This window comes from Muntiacus reevesi, chromosome 14 (assembly GCF_963930625.1).
Source record: "Muntiacus reevesi chromosome 14, mMunRee1.1, whole genome shotgun sequence".
Taxonomy (NCBI): Eukaryota; Metazoa; Chordata; class Mammalia; order Artiodactyla; family Cervidae; genus Muntiacus; species Muntiacus reevesi.
Genome location: NC_089262.1, coordinates 45,486,370 through 45,510,707, shown reverse-complemented (window position 1 = coordinate 45,510,707; position 24,338 = coordinate 45,486,370). Strand labels below are relative to the sequence as shown.

The window sequence follows — 24,338 nt, the reverse complement described above, 5'->3', positions numbered from 1 at the left end:
GTGACCTCTGATGATGATAAGTTATGGACTGAATTGTGTCTCTCCCCACAAATCTCATACGTTGAAGCCCTACCCTCTCTCTGCTCTGCATTTGGAAACAGGGCATATAAGGAGGTATTAACTAAAATGAGGCCTTTACAGTGTATCCTAATTCAATCTGACTGGTGTCCTTATAAGAGGAGATTAAGATACACAGAGGGATGACCACATGAAGAGGCAGCAAGGTGATGGTCATCTACAAGTCAAGGAGAGGGGTATCAGAGAAAATCAACTCTGCAGACACCTTGACTTTGGACTTCCAGTGTCCAAAACGGTGAGAAAATAAACTTCTGTTGTTTAGGCTATCCAGTCTGTGGTATTTTGTTATAGAGCAGCCTGACCAGACTAATAATTATACTACATGCCTTTTCTACATTCCTAGTGTTCAGTCACCATTTCTTTTAATCTGGTCTTATCTCTTTTAACATAATATGTGATCTAAGTAATACATCTTAGATCTACAAGGTATTATATGGCCTTTAGGCCCATAGTTTTGAGTTGGACCATTGTAGAAACATGTTGCTTCATTTCCCTTTATACCCTTGAAATTTATGGCAGATAGTGTGAAAATGTATATATGTTTATGTGTGTGTATCCTACATGAACCAATGCACACTTAACACAGGAATCACCAAGATAATCGCCTACCATTACTCTAAAACAGTGAATCTTGACTTTCAAAGGGTCATATATCCCTTTGAAAATATGATAGATCATCTTGCCAAACTTGCACGTGCATAAGTATATATCAACACACATATACAACTCCACAAAAATTCAGGGAGTTCACAAATCCCCCATTGTTCATCCATGAATGCCCATGTCCAGGTGCCCCTTGGTTCTCAAGTTAACAACTCTTATCCAAAAAAACCAAAAAGAATCACATAATCCATAAAAGGGCACAGACTGACCTACCTGCCAGGGCAAATCTGCAGATTAGAGGGAGCGTCCACAGTGTCCAGGCCCACATTGTTCCCAAATAATCAGGGAGGCTGAAAAGAGAACAGAAAATATCATCAGTCAAGAGTTAGTTGTTTCCTGTCTCTCCTCAACAGTTCTGTTTCTAGTGACAAGCAGATTCTGGAAATTTTGAGGAAAGGTATTTTATTTTATATATATGTGTATTACATTCTGTTTTGTTATATTTATTTGGTTAGCATCACATAGATCCCTCTGTGATTATTCCATTACCCCAGTCAATTATTTTGTCCACAGTTAATTCTACTGTATAATACAAAAAGTACACCAGCCAGTAAGATTACACTCCAGAAAGACAGTACTGTCCTCCAGTCTCTGCCTCAGTTGCTGACCACTCCAGCTAAACAAGGCATCTCCTCATTTCCCAAAAGCACCGTGCAATTTCACATCTCCATGCTTTGTCCATGTGGTTCCTTTTGTCTAGAATGTCCTTTCTTCCCTATTCCTGACAAAGTGATCCGTCTTTCCAGACTCAGCTCAAAGCTAGCCTTCTCCAAGCACCTTCCCTGAGCTCCCAGATGGACTCAGCCCGCCGGTCAGTCGGCCTTTCTGCCCCAGCCGCCCTCCATGCCTTCCGTACTGTGCGCGCAGCACACAGAATGGTTTAGCAGATTACCTGCTGGCTTTGCTACAGATAGGGAGCTTCTGAAGAGTGGAGCTTCTCTCTCTGTGAAGCCTGAGTGTGGAAGGCAGTGCCTGGTACCTGGTAGACATTCACTATTGTTTGAGGAATAATTAGAATAAAAAGGCTGCTGGCGCCTCACGTCATTCCAGATGAGATGGTGAGATAGTCTAAGGATTTAAGCAAATGCAAAGGCAATATCTCGCTTTCAGAAAGAAATAAATGATGCTACATTTTCAGCTGACATACCATTATGGGGGGAAAAGGAGAGTTTTCAGCAAAATAAATCATTTTAGGAAAAGTTGAATGTAGCATTTCTGGACAAAAACCACAGGGATAACGTTTTCTCACACACAAACCAGTTGAAACACCTAACTAACTGAAAATGCCTAAGGCAAAATAAAGCAGAGCGAGAACTTGGATCCATAGTCATAGAAATATCATTATGAAACAACAAAAGACTGGTTACATAACAGCAATAGTTAATGCCTGTTACTCAAGAGCTGTGGCTAATCTCTCCAAAAACAAACATTATGATTTAAATGAGTATAAAATTTATGAGGTTTTTAAATTTGTCATTGAAGAATAAATGTGTTCTTTGAAACTTAATTATAACAGCAAAAGATTTTTTTTTTTTTTTTTTTTTGGCCTTGAATAGAATTTTTTCTTTCTTTCTTTCTTTCTTTTTTTTTTTTTGCCTTGAAGCATGTGGGATCTTACTCCTCTGACCAGAGATAGAATCCATGCCCTCTGCAATGGAAGCTCAGAGTCCTAACCACTGGAACACCAGGGAATTCCCAGTAATAGCACTTTTTAACATCCAACTATTCACAATGTCTTAATTTTCTCAGGTTCTTAGCCAAAAGCATGCCTTTACAAGTTCTAAAAGCATACTGGCAAGTGAGGGAGGCCCAGTCATGAAGACACTATTCAAGACATGATGCTGACAGTCTCAATGATTGAATAAATAAGCAATTATAAGTGCTAAAGCTCAAATTGTTATTCCAACACAGGCTTTTGCATTTTAAAATCTTATCAATATTAAATATTGAATATTTTGTACTTAAATATTTTAATTAATTGTAATTATTGCTTCTTTGCTTTACAGTGAGAATGCTCACTTATTATTTGTGAATTTTTAAAGCCTTAACAAAAAGTATCAGTACTAACAGTACTAAATTATACCCAGAGACAAAGCTGTAGAAGAAAAAAGGGTTGAGAACCACTGATCTACTTGCAGCAACAGAAGCATGGATAGTAACAGCAAATGTCACCTGATAAATGCTGTAATTATAATAGTGCAAGGAGAGCACAGAATGTGCAAATAGAGGGAAGAGCTGATGACTGGGGAAGTCAATAAGCTTTGCTAGAATGACAATGCCCTAACACACCTGTTTGTCCTCCAGGGTGTTTTCCACTTCTCCTCACACACCAGAGAACTACCACTCATGACTGCTTATTGGTAGTAAAAGTGAACAAATGTGAGGTACTTCCCAGGAACTTAGAAATAAGTTCAACTGAGAGTTCAACTAGCAAAATGTGTGCACGAAAGTGATCCTTGTTAACTGTGGGAGTAAATCAAGAATGTATTTGTAGAATGGCATTTTAAAAACTTGAGTTCACTCCGAACTTCTTCCAAGGAAGCCTGGGTGTACACTCAAGAGAGTTGGATCTGGAAAATTAACACTGTCATTTAGTTGCAGGAATTTATTCAACTAAAAGTATCCTGGATGGAAGGAGACTATGGGAATGGAAAGGAGAGGTCACAGAAAAAAAAGTTGGCAGTGTTCATCGGTGTTCATTGGGCTTCCCTGATGGCTCAGGGGTAAAGAATCTGCTAGCAACACAGGAGATGCAGTTTCGATCCCTGCGTCAGGAAGATCCCCTGGAAGAGGAAGTGGCAACCCACTCCACTCTTCTTGCCTGGAGAATCCCATGGACAGAGGAGCCTGGCAGGCTGCAGTCCATGGGGTCACAAAGAGTCGGACACAACTGAGTGACTAAGCATCCATGGGAGGAAATTATGAAGTTTTCCATTGCTGGAGTGACATACAGTTGACCTTGAGTAATGCCAAAGTTAGGAGCACAGGCTCTCCACACAGTCAGAAATCCACTCACATAACTTCTGTCCATATACCCAGTTCCTCCCCATCTGAGGTTCTACAATCTGGATTCAACCAATCACAAACAGTGTAGTATGACAGTATTTACTATTGAAAACAAGACACACAGTTAAAATCCATGTTGTTCAAGGGTCAGCTGTACTCTATAACAGGACAATAATTAGACTTCACCACGGCCTTGATGAAAGATACCTCAAATCCCAAAATTTCCATGATTGCTCTCATTCTGTGAAGCCATTTCTGATTATTAATAATTTAGCAAAAGTTCAAATCCTGAACAAAGGATGTAAGTCTTCTAGTAATTAGAAAAGACTACCCTCCTTTGTTTAAACATACCGATCTCATGAAGTCTTACATGCGGTAATCAGCCTCCCCAAATCTGAGCAATTCTGGGTGCAGCAAGACTGTGGGCTACAGAAAATTCACGAAGATTACCCTGAGCTCTTAAGGAGAACCATTAAACCATTACCTTCATTGCCTGACTCATCAGCGCTAACTTTTAAAATGCAGCAGCTTTGAATAACTGTCTCCACTAAGGAGGCACTTCCTAGGAAATATACACCTTCTCATTAGTGGTGCCTGATTTGAACACAACAGGAACTCTGGAATTCTCAAACAACACCATGAATATTCCGTGCTGAACCAAAGGACTCAGAACATAATGTGATGCCACTTGAGTTATTTTTAGTGACTTATCTTTAAAGTAGTAGCTACTGTTAGGAATACAATGACTGGAAGTGAAACCAACCAATTATTGCTGGCTTCAGCAGTGGCTGGAGACAAGAAAACAAAGGAAGAAACTCTGCTCTTGCCAGCTGATGTTAAACTATCCCTTCCTCTCCACATTCTATCTCCTATCACCCAAGCAGAAGCAATTGCACGGCTGTTTTCCTCTCTAGCAATCTCCCATTACACACACACAAACACCTCCACCACCCCACACACAGGCTGTTCTTTGGAGCTTCAGTTCCCACTCAAGGCTGTATCCTGGAGGCTGTTTTACCTGATTTCGCCTGCACACAAATATATCACTATATGACCCTGCTTTCATTCATTCATTCATACATTTACTCGGTTAATGTGTGCTGATACCCATTCTGTGCCACAAACTGTGCAGAGCATGGGATTGAGTTTTTAAAGGATAGACAAAGAAGTAAATTCTAGGGATAGTAACATACTTTTAGGCTGAATTATACAAAATTGCTATTTTCATAAGTCTAAAACAGTCAAATATTGGCAATTTCAGCCCAGTAAACTAACTGTATCTTCTTCTTGGGTGAGGAAATGCTTATGTACCTTATCAAGATGAGATTAAGAGCTGCCAGCATGGTGACTAATATGTTAATATTAGTTAATAATACTGTACTGTATATTTGAAAGTTGCTATGGCAGTAGACCTTAAAAGCTCTCATTACAAGAGAAAAGTTTTGTAACCATGTATGGGCTTCCCTTGTGGCTCAGCTGGTAAAGAATCCACCTGCAATGTGGGAAACCAGGGTTAGATCCCTAGGTTGGGAAGATCCCCTGGAGAAGGGAACAGCTACCCACTCCAGTATTCTGGCCTGGAGAATTCCATCCGTGGTGTATCAATGAGTGAGACACAACTGAGCAACTTTCACTTTCATGGCAGTAGACCTTAAAAGCTCTCATCACAAGAGAAAAGTTTTGTAACTATGTATGGTGGTATGTGTGCATGCTAAGTCGCTTCAGTCGTGGCTGACTCTTTGCGACCCTGTGGACTGGGGCCTGCCAGGCTCCTCTATCCATGGGGATTCTCCAGGCAAGAATATTGGGTTGCTGCACCCTCTTCCAGGGGATCTTCCCAACCTAGGGATCGAACCTACATCCCTTACATCTCCTGCATTGGCTGGCATGTTCTTTACCATTAGTGCCACCACATATGTTACCTTAACTAGACTTAATGTGGTGATCATGTCACACTGCATACAGATATTCAATCATTATGTTGTATACTTGAAACTAATAAGTTAATTATATCTCAGTTACTTTTAAAAAGAGTTATCGGGAAACTGCATTGAGTTTCAGAGTATAAACCCATTTGAGGTTCAGGCTGCTTTCACACAATGAATACTTTGAGACAGCCAGCAGCAAGATTGGCAAAAACACAAGTATGATGCAATAATAAGAGTCTACAAAGTCCTAATTGCGTTACATAAATTTCATCTGTCCTTCCTAAAATCCCTGCAGAGTTGGTATTATTACCCCTGCTTTACAGATATGGAAGCTGTGGCTCACAGTATCACATAATCAATCCAAAACTCTCATAGTTTGTAAGTGACTTCAGTTTCATTTTCAGTTCAGTCACTCAGTCGTGTCCGACTCTTTGCGACCCCCTGGCTGGATTCAAACTGATCTTTGTCTTATTCTAAAGCTTAGACTCTCTCCATCAAAATCAAGCAGTAGTTAGTAGTGGTTTACTCTCCCTCAGTCCTCCTGCCACAAAATGCCATTACACACAGGGATTTTCTTCTGAATCTCCTAGGTCTAATTTTCTACAGCCTCAAGTTCCCAGAAAGATAAATCTTTTAACGTTCCTATATTTTCCCCAGCCCCTGATCGCTGTCCTCCACCATCTCCCACCCTAGCGCCAGCATTTTAAAAAGATTTACTGCCAGAAGATTAGATTCCTTGTAAACATCAATAACCAGTCTAACTACAGAGTAAGTCATGTAGCGAGTTCTGACCGATAACTTTATTGAAGAAAGCAGAAATAAACCCTCATATAATAGAAGAAGGGACCAAATCTGCAAACTTTTGCATTATCAGGTTCTGTGGCCTGATACTTACCTTCCTGTGTGGGGTGATATCCCACAGAGGTTCTGCTGTTTGAAAAGATCCACATCAAAGGTGCTCTGTCTTCCGCAGCACAAATGAGAGCAAGGAGAGTGGTTTGTAATTTATCAACACAGTTATGCAAGTGTTTCCTCTCTGGTCCAAGGGCTTTTCCTTTGCTTTTAAGCCCAGCCCAAGCCAAGGTGGCACTTACCCACTTATGCTGGGAAATGGACTGCATTATTGTAACTTTAAAAAAATCTGCTTCTATGAGACCACTCAACTTTACAGGAAAAAGTGCCATCTGAAAGTGCCCATAAACAACTAAAAGGAATGACTAAATTTAAAATGTTCTATACAGGAAGTTCTTACAAATGCAGGTGGTAATGGGTGGAATGCTAAGAGTATGTTTAGCTTCAGAAATATATTATCATGCAATGATCTTTAAATGAAGAAAGAGATGGAGAGAAAATAATTGTAGCTAACTTGGAAAGAGATTTATAATTTCTAAGCATGTGTTGGGTTGGCCAAAAAGTTCATTTGGGTTTTTCATCCAGTATTGCAGAAAAACAAATGTTTTGACCAACCCAATATTAAGTATAGTAAACTGGGGGGCTGGAAGCCAGCTAAATTACTAATTAAGTGACTTAATATAATAAATATATATGGAGATCTTACTACATGTCAGTCATAGTACTACAAACTTGAAATTATCTCAATCTTCACAACAATTCTATGAAATCAGCAATATTTTTCCTCTCATCTTACAGATAAGGATACAGAGGCCAGAAAGAGACACTTGTCCAAATCAAGTAGTAGAGCCAGGAACTGAACCAAGACAGCCTGACTCTCAGTATCCTATAAATCAAAGGTTAAATCTGATGGTTTCTGGGATCACTTTAGGCATTACAATTTTAACTTTTTGTAATTGACAAAATCATAAATTCTACGGAACTGTCTACGGAAAAAATGATGCAAAAGGAAAGAAACCTAAGCTTTAAAACAAGATATACTCTCCAGCTGAATATGGTTTTTTATTTAGTAATTTTTAAAAACTTATTAGTTATTCATTTATGGCTGTGCTGGCTCTTTGTTGCTGCATGGGCGTTCTCCAGTTGTGATGAGAAGGGACTAGTCCTTCTGGCAGGGTGCAGTCTTCTCACTGCAGTGGCTTCTCTTATTGCAGAGCGCTTGGGCTTCAGTAGCTGAAGCATGCAGGCTCAGGAGTTGCATCTTATGGGCTAAGTTGCTCTGAGGTATGTGGAATCTTTCTGGACCATGGATCAAAACCACGTCCCTTGCATTGGCAGTGTTCCTATCCACTGTGCCACCAGGGACGTCCCCATATAGGTCTTAATTTATTTCTCATCTTCCTTAGTCAATGTTCTAATAAGTAGGAAAGTTTAGCAGAAGTAAGGAGGAGAAAGCTTTTTTTTTTTTACCTAGTAAACTATGAGGTACTAAAAAAAATACCATTATAATGTACTATCTAGGACAGGTACATTTTTGCACAAAAATAGCAGTTCTTTAATTTATTCAGCAAATACTTAGTAAACATTATACGTATAACACCTGACTAATGACATTACACAATAAAATTCTGGCTCCATGGTTGATTGGATATATACATTTCTCTCTGCTCTATCAGATAACTCCATGACAATTACGGTAAAGGTAGAGGAAAGCTACAAAGTCACACAAAACAAAACAAATGGAAGAAGAGACAACAAAATATGGCAATAAGAGAGGTCAAAAAGCTTTGGAGTATGACAAGTGAGTCAAGTGGCAGCGGGATTAAGAAACATGAGAAAGCTGAAACCTAAAAACACCTAAAAGGGAGGCCACCAAGAAGCAAGATCTGTGCCATGAATCTCATAATTTCAGAAGGTGAGATACTACGGGGGCACAATCCATCCTCATTATCCATAGGTTCATATTTGCAAATTCACCAACTCTCTAAAATTCACTGTGTCCCCAAAATCAGTCCTTGAGCTGTGTCATGGTCATTCACAGACATCAGCAGTGGCAAGAAGCATACATTCCATGCTGAGGTTGAATAAGTAACACTGCTCTTGTACTGTACAAACTTTCTTTTCATGATCTGTTCAGTGCCACAGTTTTCGCATTTTTGTGTGCTTTTTGATGGTGATTTCACCTTTTAAAATGGCCCTCAAGCATAGTGCTGAAGAGCTGTCTAGTGGTCCTAAGGAGAAGCACGTGATGTGCTTGACAGGACATACATGTGTTAGACAAGCTTTGTTCAGGTGTGAGTTATACAGCTGTTGGCTGTGACTTCAAGGTTGATGCACCAACAATATACATTGAACAGCTGCTGCTGCTGCTGCTAAGTCGCTTCAGTCGTGTCCAACTCTGTGCGACCCCATAGACGGCAGCCCACCAGGCTCCCCCGTCCCTGGGATTCTCCAGGCAAGAACACTGGAGTGGGCTGCCATTTCCTTCTCCAATGCATGAAAGTGAAAAGTGAAAGGGAAGTTGCTCAGTCGTGTCCAACTCTTTGTGACCCCATGGACTACAGCCTACCAGGCTCCTCTGCCCATGGGATTTTCCAGGCAAGAGTACTAGAGTGGGTTGCCATTGTCTTCTCCGATACATTAAACTAGGTGCCTTTAAATGGAAACACATATACAGCAAGGTTATGTGCTGAGTATCTGACACGAATGTCGCGACCAGAGGTTCACAGGAACTCAACCCTGTGTTTCCACGAGGGAGAAGTGTTCAGTATTCACTAACTCAGAGTCCACAGTGCCTTTATAAAACATGATTACCACAAATAACACAGGCAATAGAGAAGATAAATGTCAGCTGAAGGAGGAGGGCAACTTGGACTTTTAGGGACTGTTGAAGCTATGGCAGGAGTTTCCTGATGGGGCTAAAGTCAATCTGAGCATATGACAGAAAGCATGGGACAGAGCACAATAGGAGACAGTGCTGGCTAGAATGGCTAATCAATACACTTGAAGGTTGGAGGAGGAGAGATGAAATCCACGCATTCCAGCCTTTCAACTCAACTCCACAAACATAAGTCAATGTCAGATCTTAGGCTTGAGATTGTGGAAACAAAGTTGAGGAAAGCAGAGGTCTCAACTAGGAAAAATTCACAACTTCGGTAGGAAAACAGACTCATAAACAAAGGTGCTGTGTGCTGTGCTAAGTCGCTTCAGTCGTGTTTGGCTCTGAGCGACCCCGTGGACTGTAGCCCACCAGGCTCCTCTGTCCATATGATTCTCCAGGCAAGAATAAACAAGGCACTATAAAACAAAGTGGCAAGTGCCCATAAAGGTGTGTATAAAGTGCTACAGGAAATGGGAAAGAGGAGCCATCAATTGTGCCCTAAGGGAAATGGATTCCAGAAAGTAAGAGAAAGGAACATTTTAGCAGTACATTGAAAGTAAATGGAAAAATTATAAAAATAACATATTTCTGGTAGAGATGTGTAATAGCCTGACATGGCAACTGGCTAAAGCCTTATCGATTCTTATCAATTCGGTTTTTCATTTCTTCAAAAAACAGTTCATGCCTTCACCAATCTTTTCTATTGGTTTTTTTCTCTAGGGGGGCTCTATTTCATTTCCTGATTGATCTTTTCTATTTCCTTCCTTCCACTGACTTCAGGCTTTGTTCTTCTTTTTCTAATTCCTATAGATAGTAGGTCAGGTTGTTTGAGACTTCATGTCTCCTGAGGTTGGCCTGCATTGCTATAAGCTTCTCTTCTGGGCCTGTTTTTGCTGTGTCCCATAGATTTTGGGCTTCTCTGATGACTCAGGTGGTAAAGAATCTGCCTGCAATGCAAGAGACCTGGGTTTGGTCCCTGGGTTGGGAAGATCCCTTCAGAAGGGAATGGTTACCCACTTCAGTATTCTTGCTTGGAGAATTATAGGGACAGAGGAGCCTGGTGGGCTACAGTCCATGTGGGGTTGCAAAGAGTGGGATGTGACTGAACGACTAACACTTTTGCTTTCATAGATTTTGGAAAGTTGTATTTTTGTCTTGAGGTATTTTCTGATTTCCTTTTTTATTTCTTTGTTGTCTCACTGGTTTTTTAGTAGCTTATTATTTACTCTCTATGTGTTTGGTTTTTTTCCCTCATTTTTCTTCATGTAGTTGTTTTCTAGTTTTATACTATTGTGGTCAGAAAATAATGCTTGATATAATTTCTTTCCTCTTAAATTTGTTGAAACTTGTGGCCTAGCATATGATCTACTCTAGAGAATGTTCTATGTACACTTGAAAAGAATGTATATTCTGCTGGTTTTGGATGGAATGTCCTATACATATCTATTCAGCACAACTGATCTAATGTATCATTTATTACTACTGTTTCCTTATTTCGTATCTGGATGATCTGTCCACCAGTGTAAATGGGGGTGTTAAAGTCACCTATTATCAATGTCAACTTCTCCCTTTATGTCTGTTAATATTTGCTTTATATATTTAGATGCTCCTATATAAGGTGCACACACGTTAACAGATGTTATATCCTCTTATTGTATTGATCCTTTTATTATTATATAATGACCTTGTCTTTTGTTACACTTTTCATTTTAAATCCTATTTTGTTTTATATGAATATTGCTACCCCAGTTTTCTTGCTATTTTTATTTTCAGGAAATATTCTTTTCCATCACCTCACTTTCATTCCATGTGTGTCTTTAGCTCTGAAGTGAGTCTCCTGCAAGCAGTATATAGAGGGGTCTTATTTTTTATCCAATTAGACACTCTATGTCTTTCAATTGGACCATTTGGTCTATTGACATTTAAATACACTTATTGCCACTTTGTTACTTGTTTTCTGGTTGTTTTTGCAGTTCTTCTGTTTTCTTCTTCCTTTAGACTCTTCTCTCATGGTTTGATTGCTTCAGCGGTATGCTTAAGTCCTTTACTCTCTAGTTTTTGCATATCTATTGTAGGTTTTTGATTTGAAGTTACCATGGGGTTCACATATGTTGGCCTATATCTATTGTTTTAAACTGGTAGTCATTAAGTTCATACACATTCTAAAAGATTTACATTTTTTTACTCCTCTCTCCTGCAGTTTTGTATTTCTGATGTCATATTTTACATCTTCATATTTATCCCTTAACTGTTTATCATAGTTATGGTTGATTTTAGAATTTTTGTTTTTTAATCTTTACACAAGCTTACTTAAGTGGTTGATTCACAATCTTTACTATATATTTGCCTTTACTAATTGGATTTTTCCTTGCCTATAAGCTCTTCTTCTTGCAGCCTTTTCTTTCCACCTATAGAAAATCCTTTAACATTTCTTTTAGGGTTTGTGTAGTATTGATGAATTCTTTTCACTTTTACTTGTCTGAGAAGTTCTTTATTTCTCCTCCAACTCTGAATTATACTCTTGCTGGGCAGATTATCCTAAATTGTAGGCTTTTCCCCTTTCAATACGTCTGAGAAGTTCTTTATTTCACCTCCAACTCTAAATTATAATCTTGCTGGGCAGATTATCCTAAATTGTAGGTTTTTCCCCTTCCAATACCTTAAATAAACCATGCCGCTTCATTCTTGCTTGCAAAGTTTCTGCAGAAGAATCAGCTGATGACCTTATGGGAATTCCCTTTTATATGAATCTGTTCTTACTGCCTTTAAAATTCTAAATTTTGCTGTTTTAATTATATCTTGGAATGGGTCTGAGTTCATAAATTTTAGGGAACTCACTGTGCCTCTCATACCTAGATATCTGTTTCCTTCTTCAGATTCAGACATTTTTAAGCCACAATTTAATCAAATTACATTTTCAACACATATTTCTCTCTCTTCTTCTGGGACACCTATAATGTGAATATTAGTATACCTGCTGTTTTCCAACAGGTACCCTAAATTGTTCCCTTTATTTTCTTTTTCCTGTTCTGATTGGGTGATTTCCCTTATGGTGTCTTCCAGATCACTTGTGTTCTTCTGTTTCTTTGTGTGTGTGTATTTGTTGTTCAGTCGTGCCTGACTCTGTGCAACCCCATGGACTGTAGCCCTCCAGGCTCCTTTGTCTGTGGAGTTCTCCAGGCAAGAATACTGGAGTGGGTTGCCATTTCCTTCCCCAGGGATCTTCCCAACTCAGGGATCGAACCTGAGTCTCCTGCACTGCAGGTGGACTCTTCACCACCAGAGCCACCTTCTTCCTGTTCCGAATGCATAATTTCCCTTATTCTGTCTTCTGTATCACTCTGTTCTTCTGTATCCTTAGTCTGCTGTTTATTCCTTCAAGTGTGTTTTTCATTTGCTACTGTATTCTCCAGTTCTGACTGGTTCTTTTATTCATTTTCTAGTTCCTTATTAAAATTGTGTTCATCTATTCTTTTCCTTAGTTCAGTTAGCATTCTTATTACTAATGCTCTGGATTCTTTATCTGGTGCTTGGGTGCTTGGCATGGACTGAGGCATGCACTGGGGTGGTTGAGGGAAACCAGACTAAGTTCTAGGCAGCTTCAATCTGCATCCTCTGCCTTGTTTCAGCAGTAAGCAAGCATGTGCATGTTCTTCATGAACGAAGTCTAGGTTCCTAACAGTTGTTAGTTTCACTGATTTTCATACCAACTAAAGGGACTTGTCTTTTCAGGGTCAGACCCCAGGGTTGACACCCAATATATGGTTCAAACCGTTTACTCATCAGGGAGGCTCTCCAAGCCCACATAATCTTGCTCCTCTTCTGTGCTTTCTCCCAGGGGCAAAGGTCCTGACCTGACCACTTCTCTTCCCTTCCTATGCAACTCAGTGTAGATCTTTCTTACAGCCTTAGTTATACGTCTGCCAGTCTCCAGTTTTTCTGTGAGAATTGCTTTCCATGTAGATGTATTTTTACGTGTCCATCGGGGAGGTGAGCTCCACATTCTCCTACTTGGCTTTCTTGCTCTCCATCTGCTAGTACTTTTATTTTTCACTTGGAAGAAAACTGCTCTACAATGCTGTGCTGGTTTCTGCCAAACGACGATGTGAAAAGGTCATAATTACACACACACACACATAAATACATATGGGCTTCCCTGATGGCTCAGTCGACAAAGAATCTGCCTGCAATGCAGGAGACCACCTGCAACACAGGAAACCCAGGTTCGATCCCTAGGTTGAGAAGATCCCCTGGAGAAGAAAATGGCAACCCACTCCAGTACTCTTGCCTGAAAAATCCCATGGACAGAGGAGCCTGGTGGGCTACAGTCCATGGGGTCCCAAGAGTCAGGCACGACTTAGTGACTAAACCACATACACAAACCACACACACACACACACACACACATTTCCCGCTCTTCCCCTCATCTCACTCTAGGTCATCAGAGCCCCAGGCTGGGCTCTCTGTGCTATATAGTAACTTCTATGTGATAGTGTATACATGTCAACCCTACTTTCTCAATTCATCCCACCCTTACCTTCCCCATGTCCACAAGTCCATTCTCTAGACCTGTGTCTCCATTCCTTCCCTACAAATAGGTTCTTCAGTGCCTTTCTTCTAGATTCCATGAATTAATAAATGACATTTGTTTTTCTCCTTATGAATTCACTCTAATTTCACCCACCTCACTACAACTGACCCAAATTCATTCCTTTTTAGGGCTGAGTATGCTGCTACTTCCTTGATTTTTATCCCAAAGCATCAATTAAATCACAACTGTTATCTGGATGACATCAATTATAAAATACATCCTGATTTCAAAGATATTAAAATGTTGGGAAATATCTACCCTGGAACAGGTAAGGGTAGTTTGAGGTCCTGAGTACAGATTTCATACATAAGGAGTCCATGTCCCAGCCAAAAAAACACTGATTTTTTAGGCCAACCATAAGCAATTACAAAGACTTTCCTTGGTGGGCTTCATATCAAAGGTGTCCTCCCCATATCAGATTTAATACAAAATCAACACACGATGCCTTACCATCTCTGAAAGTTGTTGCAGACATGGATTTAGGTCCCCCTGGATGGCGGTGCTGCTAAACACATCTGCATTTCTGGCCCAGGCACCTCTATCTGGAAGTCTTCTTATGGGAAAAAACTAGAAGACAATTTTCTAGACCCTGACTCAGTACTTTCCCATTCCTAGTCTTTCCTTCTTCCTTTTCCCAGTCTCTGGGTCCATAAGTCTGCAGGTGCCTTTTGTTCAGGGCTCCCTAAACAGAGAGACAACCCCCAACATCTGTGCTGATCTGTCCGACCCTCAACAAGTAGGCCATTCCACAGGAAGAAGTGGATCAGAGGAAGCCTTTGAGTTCAGACCTTTGTCTATACAAACGCTGTAAGCGGTTAAAACCTTGACTCACTTTCATTTTGACCTGTTTAATGCAGTACTCCAACACTTGGCAGTTAGCTCTCCAGCTCAGATGAACTGTTCTCACTACTCAAGTCAAGAAGAATGCAGTAAAGCTATTTGAACTCTCAAAGCATGAGAACAGGCAGAGGTTCTTAAGAACTCTGTCCGTCAGGATTTCCATTTGTCATTTTTTTTTGTGTACTCAAGCACATGCTGAGCAACTGTACTTGTTAAATACTGAGACGACGGAGTTGAGATAGCTAGACATGACATGACATGAGTCAAATGAGAAACAATCCACAACACTGTAGATATATATTTGGATAACAAAATATTTGAGTCTATGAGTTCCAGGGTGGGAGGAAGCACTGCAAAGTACAGTAACCAAGAAAGACTTTGCAAAAGAAGTGTGACTAGAGTAGAGCACTGCACTAGTAAAGTCTGGGTAATTAGTGGGAAAAACATAAGAACATTAATATATAAAACTCCCATTCTCAAAGAATATAGTTCTTTTTTCATGTTTTTTTTCAAAAAGCATTTTTTGTTGTTGTTGTTAAATTACATGTGTATGCCTCTGTAACACAACAAAATAGTTTCCTCTGCAGAGCAACATGAAATAGGATGTATGATTATTTTTCAGAATTTGAACCGTAATTGTTTTAACTTCATTTTCCTTTAGTTTCTATTCCCCAAATTCAAACCAATGAACTGCAGAAAAACCAACTTTGAACATTTTCCTCCATAGTTGTTTAGCTAATCCACTATGTGGTGATTAATATGCAATTTGACAGGAGTTGCCAGCCACTTGAGTGAAAAAGACATCTTCCAAAAATGTATAGCCATTATAGCCTAAATCACTGCATGTATAAATGCTGTATTTAGTAATAATAAATGCTATATATAAATGCTATATTTATATATAATATATAATTAAAATATATGCTATTTAATATATAAAATAAATAATATATATTTAAAAACAAACATACATATTATATAATGAATATATAAATAAAAATAAATGCTATAATTATATATAATAAGCATACACTAAATGCTTATTAAGAATAATTAAATTTTTGAGACAAAAACTTGGCTTTGGAAGCCTGGCTTCCTCCCAACTATTCAGTTAAATTATTTATTAAACCTCACTTTCAACTCTTACCAACTTCAGAATAGGATGACATTATTTTCAAACCACAAATATTTCTTGAGCACTTTCTCAGTTCCAGGCAGAAGTCCCTGCCTTCCTAGAGCTTACAGTCTGAATTTAGTCTAGACTTTAGAATTGCACTGTTGCTAAAAGAGTCTTAGCTACTAACCACATGTGGCTACTGAGCACTTGAAACACAGCTAGTACAACTGAGAAATTGAATTTTTAAAATTTTATTTTACTTAATCTAAAGCTTGAGACTTGCTTTGGCTACTGGGAAACTTAAGTATATCTTAAACAACTTGAGTATGTGAATCTATATTGGGTATTAAATCATAATTTACTATATTCAGTATAGTTAATAAAATCTAAATACTAAATATTTCCAAAGAAAACAGCTTCCAAATTGAGATATGAGGTAATTATAAAATATATACTGGATTTCAAAGATTCAGTACAAAAATGTAAAATACCTTAATTTTTATACTGATTATATACTGAAATGATATTTGGGATATATTGATCACATATGTCTCTCCCGTACCAGCAAGGAAGCAGTAAAGAACCCACCTGCAAATGCAGGAGACTCAAGAGACGTGGGTCTGATCCCTGGGTTAGGAAGACCCCCTGAAGCAGAAAACGGCACCCCACTCCAGTATATTCTTGCCTGGAAAATTCCATGGACAGAAGAACCTGGTGGGCTACAGTCCATGGGGTCACAGAGTCAGACATGACTGAACAACTGCACATACACACAGCAGCTGGAGATGCGCTAGACTGGAGCAGCAAACAGACTTCTGAGCCAGAATATCTGGGTTCAAAGCCCCACTCTGCCACTTGCTAGCCTCCCTTACAGTTAGATGTGATTAAGTTCTCAACAGTGGAATAGGAAAAGAGATCTATATGCCATTTCTTTGCCTAATTCATAAACATCTTCCTCTTGTCCACCTCTGCCCTCCCCTGGCCCCACTCTTTCCTTTTTCCTGGCTTGATGAAGAGAAGCATAAAGTCCTTGGAAACCATGTACCAAAGATAGTAGAGGCACATGACAGAAACAGCCTGGAGTCCTAAATAACCATTTGAAAGGCTGCCTACCTTGCAGGAATACCCTCCTTGGACAGTTAGGTGAGCAAAAACCTACCTCCATCTTGTTAAGTCACTGAAGTTCTGGGGATTTCTAAAAAGCAGCTAGTGTCATCCTAGTAGATAAAATCAGTGACTCAAAAGACTAACAATAAACCAGTTCACAACTCTTGGTGTCCTCATGAAGCAGTAAGATAACACCCCATCCCTTGATTCCATCTCTTCTCCACCCCCTTATATGACTCCCAGGTGTATTGTTGCCAAGACTGTGATTGGTAGACATGTAAACAGATGAAGAAACAATGAAACAAATGACCAACAGACACATGAAAATGTGCTCAACATCACTAACCATCAGGTAAACATAAATTAAAACCACAGTAAATGGCTAAAACTTTAAAGCTGGCAATAACAAATAATGGTGAGGATGTGAAGCAAATGGAACAATCTTCCTACAACGCTGGTAGCTATAATAATAATAATTCAACTACTTTGGAAAACTCTTTTGCTGTTACTAAGAAAGCTAAACACATACCTACCATATGACCCAGCAATTTCACTCCTAGGTACACACCTGTGAGAACTGAGAGCTGTGTTCACCAAAGATTTACAGAATATACTTAGGAGCTTTATTTACAATAGTAAAAAATGGGGAACAACTCAAATGCCCATCAACAAGAAATTAGAAAAACAATTTATAGTATATTCATATGACAGACCACACAATAAAAGAGAACTGATACACACAACATGGGGAAATCTCACCAATACTATGTTGAAAAAACCAACAAAAAAGAGAGTTTATTATTCCATTTATATAGAGTTAAGGAGCAAACATAATTTATGATTATAAAAATCAGAATAGTGGTTACCTCTGGGCAAAAGAGTTGAATGCAAAGGTGCAAAAGGGTAATAGAAATGTTACCCATTTTGATTTATGCAATGGTTTTAATAAGTATATATAAATAAAAATTTAAGCCATACACTAAATGTTTGTGCATTTTAAAATATGTAAATCATATATCCAATAAAATGATCAAAAAGTTAACTTGCCCCAAAGCACACAAATACAAGATGTTGAGCTCAGGTTCAAACTTAGGTTAATCTTAGTCTTCTGACTTGAGTAGGGTTCACTTTTCCATTCAATCCATAGAGAAATGAGAAAACTACAAGACGACTGTTGTTACTTAGCTCAAATACATCAGTAGCATCACTCTTGCTACATAATTTATCCATAGAATCTATATTATGATAAACTGTACTGATTTTTCAACAGTACATGACCCTTGAACTTCCGGATGTTCAAGCTGGATTTAGAAAAGGCAGAGGAACAAGAGATCAAATTGTCAATATCCGTTGGATTATCAGAAAACCAAGAGAGTTTCAGAAAACAACTACTTCTGCTTTACTGACTATGCCAAAGTCTTTTGACTGTGTGTACCACAACAAACTGTGGAAAATTCTTAAAGAAACAGGAATACCAGACCACCTGACCTACCTCCTGAGAAATCTGTATGCAGGTCAAGAAGCAACATTTAGAACCAGACATGGAACAACAGACTGCTTCCAAATTGGGAAAGGAATATGTCAAGGATGTAGTTTGTCACCCTGCTTATTTAACTTATATGCAGAGTACATCATGCAAAACGCTGGGGTGGATGAAGCACAAGGTGAAATCAAGACTGCCAGGAGAAACATCCATAACCTTAGATATGCAGATGACACCACCCTTATGGCAGAGAGTGAAGAACTAAAGAACCTTTTGATGAAAGTGAAAGAGAGGAGTGGAAAAGTTGGCTTAAAGCTCAACATTCAGAAAACTAAGATCATGGCACCTGGGACCCATCCTTTCACGGCAAATAGATGGGGAAACAATGAAAACAGTGAGACTTTATTTTCTTGGGCTCCAAAATCACTGCAGATGGCAACTGCAGCCATGAAATTAAGATGCTTGCTCCTTGGAAGAAAAGCTATAATCAACCTAGACAGCATATTAAAAAGCAGAGACGTTACTTTGCCAACAAAAGTCCACCTAGTCAAAGCTATCTATGGTTTTTCCAGTAGTCATGTATGGATGTGAGAGTTGGACCACAAAGAAAGCTGAGTGCCGAAGAAGCAATGCTTTCGAACTGTAGTGTTGGAGAAGGCTCTTGAGAGTCTCCTGGACTGCAAGGAGATCAAACCAGTCAATCCTAAAGGAAATCAGTCCTGAATATTCATTGGAAGGACGGATGCTGAAGCTGAAACTCCAATACTTTGACCACCTTACTCAAAGAACTGACTCATTTGAAAAGATCCTGGTGCTGGCAAAGATAGAAGGCAGGAGGAGAAGGGGATGACAGAGGATGAGATGGCTGGATGAAATCACTGACTCAATGAACATCAGTTTGAGTAAACTCTGGGAGGCGGTGATGGACATGGAAGCCTGGCATGCTGCAGTCCATGAGGTCACAAAGAGTCAGACACAACTGAGCGACTGGACTGAACTGATTTTGGCACCAAAACATTCTATAGTTCAAATGATGGTTTTAATTTGTGGCACTACAGCGATAACAATTCTGTCTATAGAACTGAAATAAATTATTGAAATCAAACTTTCCATCATCCCATACAACTGGTAACAGAGTAAGATAATCCACTTGAAGAACAAACATGGTAAGATAAAACTGTCAGAACCTGCCATTTAACTAGCACAAATACGTTAGCTGATTAGCATCTGTAGAAATCATGAAAAATCTCAAGTGGTAGAACATCCTAAGACTGATGAAACAACTAATAGATGAAGATACAGTGAGATGATAAATGGTCAATTAACAAGTGTCACTCATATACCTGTGATATTTGTAAGCAACTCAAACACTATAGTTGCAAATGTGATCCCTACCTGTTTCTCAGGAAACAACTATTTATTGATCATTGATATATCAGCTAATTCAGTACAGTATGTTCCCTAATACAAACCTTCAAATTGCTAACTTTGAAGGACACAAACATGAGTTCCATCAACATCAGGCATGAGTGAAACTGCAGCTTGCCCTCTGTTTCCTATTGCTGACGATCCTTCAGGTCTATCATTTCCCATCTCCTTTCCCTCATAAAGTCAGTAACTCTTCTTGCCTGTTCACTCAATGCCAGCTCCTGTATGCTATTTCTGTACTGTACTACTATACTCTTCAAGCTACTGTAAGACTAAAAATGTTTTTTGTTTTTTAAAGTATTATTGGTGTGATAAGTATTATAAACCAATACAGTACAGTCCTGTGTAGCCGATTGTTCTACTTGGGCACCCAGTTTAACTCTGTTGGATTTACAAGCAAACCAGATTTATGAATGTGCTCTTGGAATAGAATTTCTTTGATGTAGGGGATTTTTTGTAATAGAATAAAATGAACATTAAAATATAAGGGCACTAGCATACGGCTTTGATACTCTGCATTCTTACACAGGGCTGCCTCTTTTAAAAGTATTTTATTGTAACTGCATGCACTGACTGTGTAGCATCTTCACTGGATGCACGCTGGATGAAGAAAACTCCAGTTATTGTCTTTCTTTTATGTAAAAGCAGACTGAAGGATAACCAGATCATTGATAGTGCTTGGTACCACCCAAGTCATCGAATAAGGCCAATGTTAAGGCTACTCCAACTAGTTCTTTAATATGAAGCATCATACCCACCTTGTGATACAGGAGTGTCTCTTCCTACACATAAAAGTTTATGAGTATTTTAAACTGTTTTTGTACCTGTTGAGAATATATCCCTCACAAGGTGAACCTCTGCCAAAACTAAGTAGAAAATCAGGTTAAATAGAGACAGCCAAGACTTCAGGACAATAAGTTCATATACACAGGAAAGAAAAAATTGGGCTTTGTTCCTGAATGCTGAAAAAGAATTCTACAAAAACACAATTCCAAATCCAGAAAACACTGATAAAGGGAAAAAAAGAAAAAAAAAAAAAAAAACCTTTTCCAAGGAATTCTTACATGCAAAATCCCCCACAGAGAAGTAGATTTCAATGCCCTACTGTGATTTGGCAATCTCCTAAATTATAGCAAAACAATTAATGAAGCACTTAAAGGATTAACCTAAATTGCCAGACCCCAAACTCTAGGACAAATCATTTGCTCATTTCAATTTCAAGCATCCCTAGTGTTCCAGCACACTCACCTTATTGTCCCTCCCCCCAGTCCTCTCTCCTTACAGAAATTCCTCAGGGAACCGCCAACTCTCTCTAAAGCAGGAGTCATTTAATCTTTGGTTCCCTGACCTTTTTGCTGTGTCTATGGATGAATTTTACATAGGTAGATAAATCTAAGCACAGATAAATCCCCTGAAAATTCAAGTAAAACTTGAGTTGAAAAACCAACGTGATCTAAAGTGATTAGGAACCGCGATTCTAAAGGGAGAACCCGAGGAGTACAGCAGCGCCAGCCCACCACGCAGGCACGCCCCACACTCACTTGGATTCGATCAGCGCCAAGTTCTCAGCGGCAGGGACGCCCTCCTATCTGCTTATCCCTGTCCCTGGGATCCCAGGAACCCAACCTCCGGCTCCGCCCCAGGGGGAAGTTTCCCGCCGCCCCCACGCCCTCAGGAGCTGTCATTCCCGGCAACGGGCAGAGCAAAGCACTGCCCTGCTTCGGGAAAGGGAAGGACCACCAGCTCAGAGCTGCCTCGGTGACCAAGCCGGGATGCAGGCAAAGCTGCTTCCCAGCGCCAGCTGCTTCAAAGTGACCACAGCCACACACAACTGTCTGATCGCTCACATCTGTCACTCTGAGGCTGAGCTCTCTGCTGGTCGGATAGTAAAAGAGCCCTTTTCCTCACCACTAGCATCGTGGGACATAATACAAGTCCATTCTGGGCTTTTCCTAAGGAGGTACTAGGTTCCTGGTTCTGCGTGGGGCACGGTGGGGAAATCTAAAGTCGACGCTGAACGTTAAGCGCGACTACAGCATCATGCACACTGGCGTGTGGCTGAAATTTTTAACATGGCCATTTTAAACATAGTTTAAAATCTATAATGAGCATACAAAACAAAATGAAAAGCTCTCTTCTCCCCAGTTAGGGGACCAATAAAGAAATTATAGGAACAGCACAAAATGTAAAGCCAGGGGTGTAAAGGAGGTTAAAGTGTAAAGAAGGGGTGACCTTCTGTCCAATGCTGCTGCCCTATGTTATCAATGCTGAAAACTTAAATCATAAAATAATCATTACTCTACCCAAGACCCTAACGAACAGATGGGTTGGATGGGTCATGTACCCAGTATGAAATCAGGACCACTCTTCATCTTTCCTCTCTACTAACATCACCATTTTTCCAAACCTTCATTTGTACAGCTGATGCCTGACATTCTACATTTTGAGCTTCTTTACTTTGGGCCAGAACCTTTGACTCTGCAGTTTTAAAATGCAAAGAATTCAAGGGAAGAAAATCTAAGCTTTATTATTCACATCTTAACCTATGCCTTTTCAGGTGGCGCTCGTGGTTAACAATCCACCTCTCAATGCAGGAGACTGGAGAGACAGAGATTCAATTCCAGTCGGGAAGATCCAGAGTAGGAAATGGCAACCCACTCCAGTTTTCCTGCCTGGAAAATTACCTGGACAGAGGAGCCTGACAGGCTACACAGTCCATGGGGACGCAGAGAGTTGGACACAACTGAGAAAAGTGACTAGGCACTCACTTGAGAGGAGGCTTCAATAAACAGATAGAGGAGGAGAGGTCACTAGACCCTAGTGGTTGGCAAGAAAGGCACAAAAACGAACAGATTACTGAATTTGCCTAAAGCCAGCATTCTATATACCATAACAACTTAAAAGTTGATAAAGGCTAAATAAAGATTTCTGATATCAAGCAGCAGGAAAACAAATGCATAATGTTTAAAAAAAAAAAGATTTCTCAGGTTAAATCCCAGGGATTAAACAAGCATTAGTGAAGTAGAAAATTCACTATTAAGCAACACTTGGAAAAACAAAAGAAAATAAGATAGCTGTTGAAAATAAAATATAATTGCTAAAAAAATATATAAGAAGATTTAAAGACAGTATTCTACCAGAACATAAGCAAAAAGATGAAAAAACATGAAAGACAGAAGACTTAGAGATTAATTTTGTAGTTCTAGCATCTGACTGGAGAAGGCAATGGCAACCCACTCCAGTACTCTTGCCTGGAAAATCCCATGGACGGAGGAGCCTGGTAGGCTACAGTCCATGGCGTCACGAAGAGTCAGACAGGACTAAGCAACTTCACTTTCATGCACTGAAGCAGGAAATGGCAACATGCTCCAGTATTCTTGCCTGGAGAATCCCAGGGACGGGAGCCTGGTGGGCTGCCGTCTATGGGGTCGCACAGAGTCGGACACGACTGAAGTGACTTAGCAGCAAGAGCAGCAGCATCTGATTAATATCAACAGGAGTTCCATAAAGAACAAAGAAAATCTAGGAAAAATTATCAAAGAAATACAACACACTCCCAGAGTCAGAAAAGTATGATCTGCAAAGCACACCAAATACTCTAGAATTGAAAGGTCCACTCATTATAAAATTTAAGAACATTAACATCTTTGGGGATCTAGCTTCCAGACACTAACTTTGAACACAGAAAATATTATGATGAAAAGCACATATTTCTTCTCCCAAAAAGAGAAAGACAATAGAAATAGGGTGAGCAAACTGCTCTAAGAGTTTATCCAAAATTAAAGCAAATTGGTCTGTGAAATATTTATAGTAATTGTCCCTAGAAACACAGAGGTGACAAAACTGGATAAACAGTAAAGGAAAGATAATAAGACTATGTTAACTGGCCCATGCAGAGAACAAATTATATAATGTAAACCCTATTGATTTTCAGTTTTAGAACCAACTTGTAGATATAACAAGAGAGCTTTGTTACAGAATGCAGATGTTAACTTTGGAAATGTAAATGTATAGTTTACAGATGTTGCAGTGTAAAAACAGAAGTAGGGTGTCTTTATCATCTCACAAAGTATACTTCTAACTATATTAAAGTTACTAATTTTTTTCTTCTTTTCTCTTTTTATCTACTATAAGATGATGGATGCTAACTAAACTTATTGCAGTAATCATTTCACAATACAGTATAAGCAAAACCATATGCTATATGCCCTAACTTACATGGTGGTATATATTAACTGCATCTCAATAAAATTGGAAAAAAAGCTACCAAAAAGTTACCAAAGTTACCAAAAAGTTACCAAAGTTACCAGGGAAGGGAGAATGAGGTGAGTGGTCTTTACCATGCACAGTCAGGAAACTGTGGG

General features: G+C 39.4%; 1 protein-coding gene across 1 annotated transcript in view; it reads right to left on the bottom strand.

Moving 5' to 3' along the window:
• Nucleotides 1-6,676, bottom strand: part of IL31RA (interleukin 31 receptor A) — a 56,681-nt gene extending 50,005 nt beyond the window's left edge. The window contains exons 1-2 of the mRNA XM_065905512.1: nt 6,571-6,676; nt 955-1,031 (exon numbers count right to left, since the gene is read on the bottom strand). Coding sequence (XP_065761584.1) covers nt 955-1,009 — 55 coding nt within the window. The 5' untranslated portion in view covers nt 1,010-1,031; nt 6,571-6,676. The remainder of the gene's footprint in view (nt 1-954; nt 1,032-6,570) is intronic.
• Between the last annotated feature and the right edge of the window lie 17,662 nt (nt 6,677-24,338).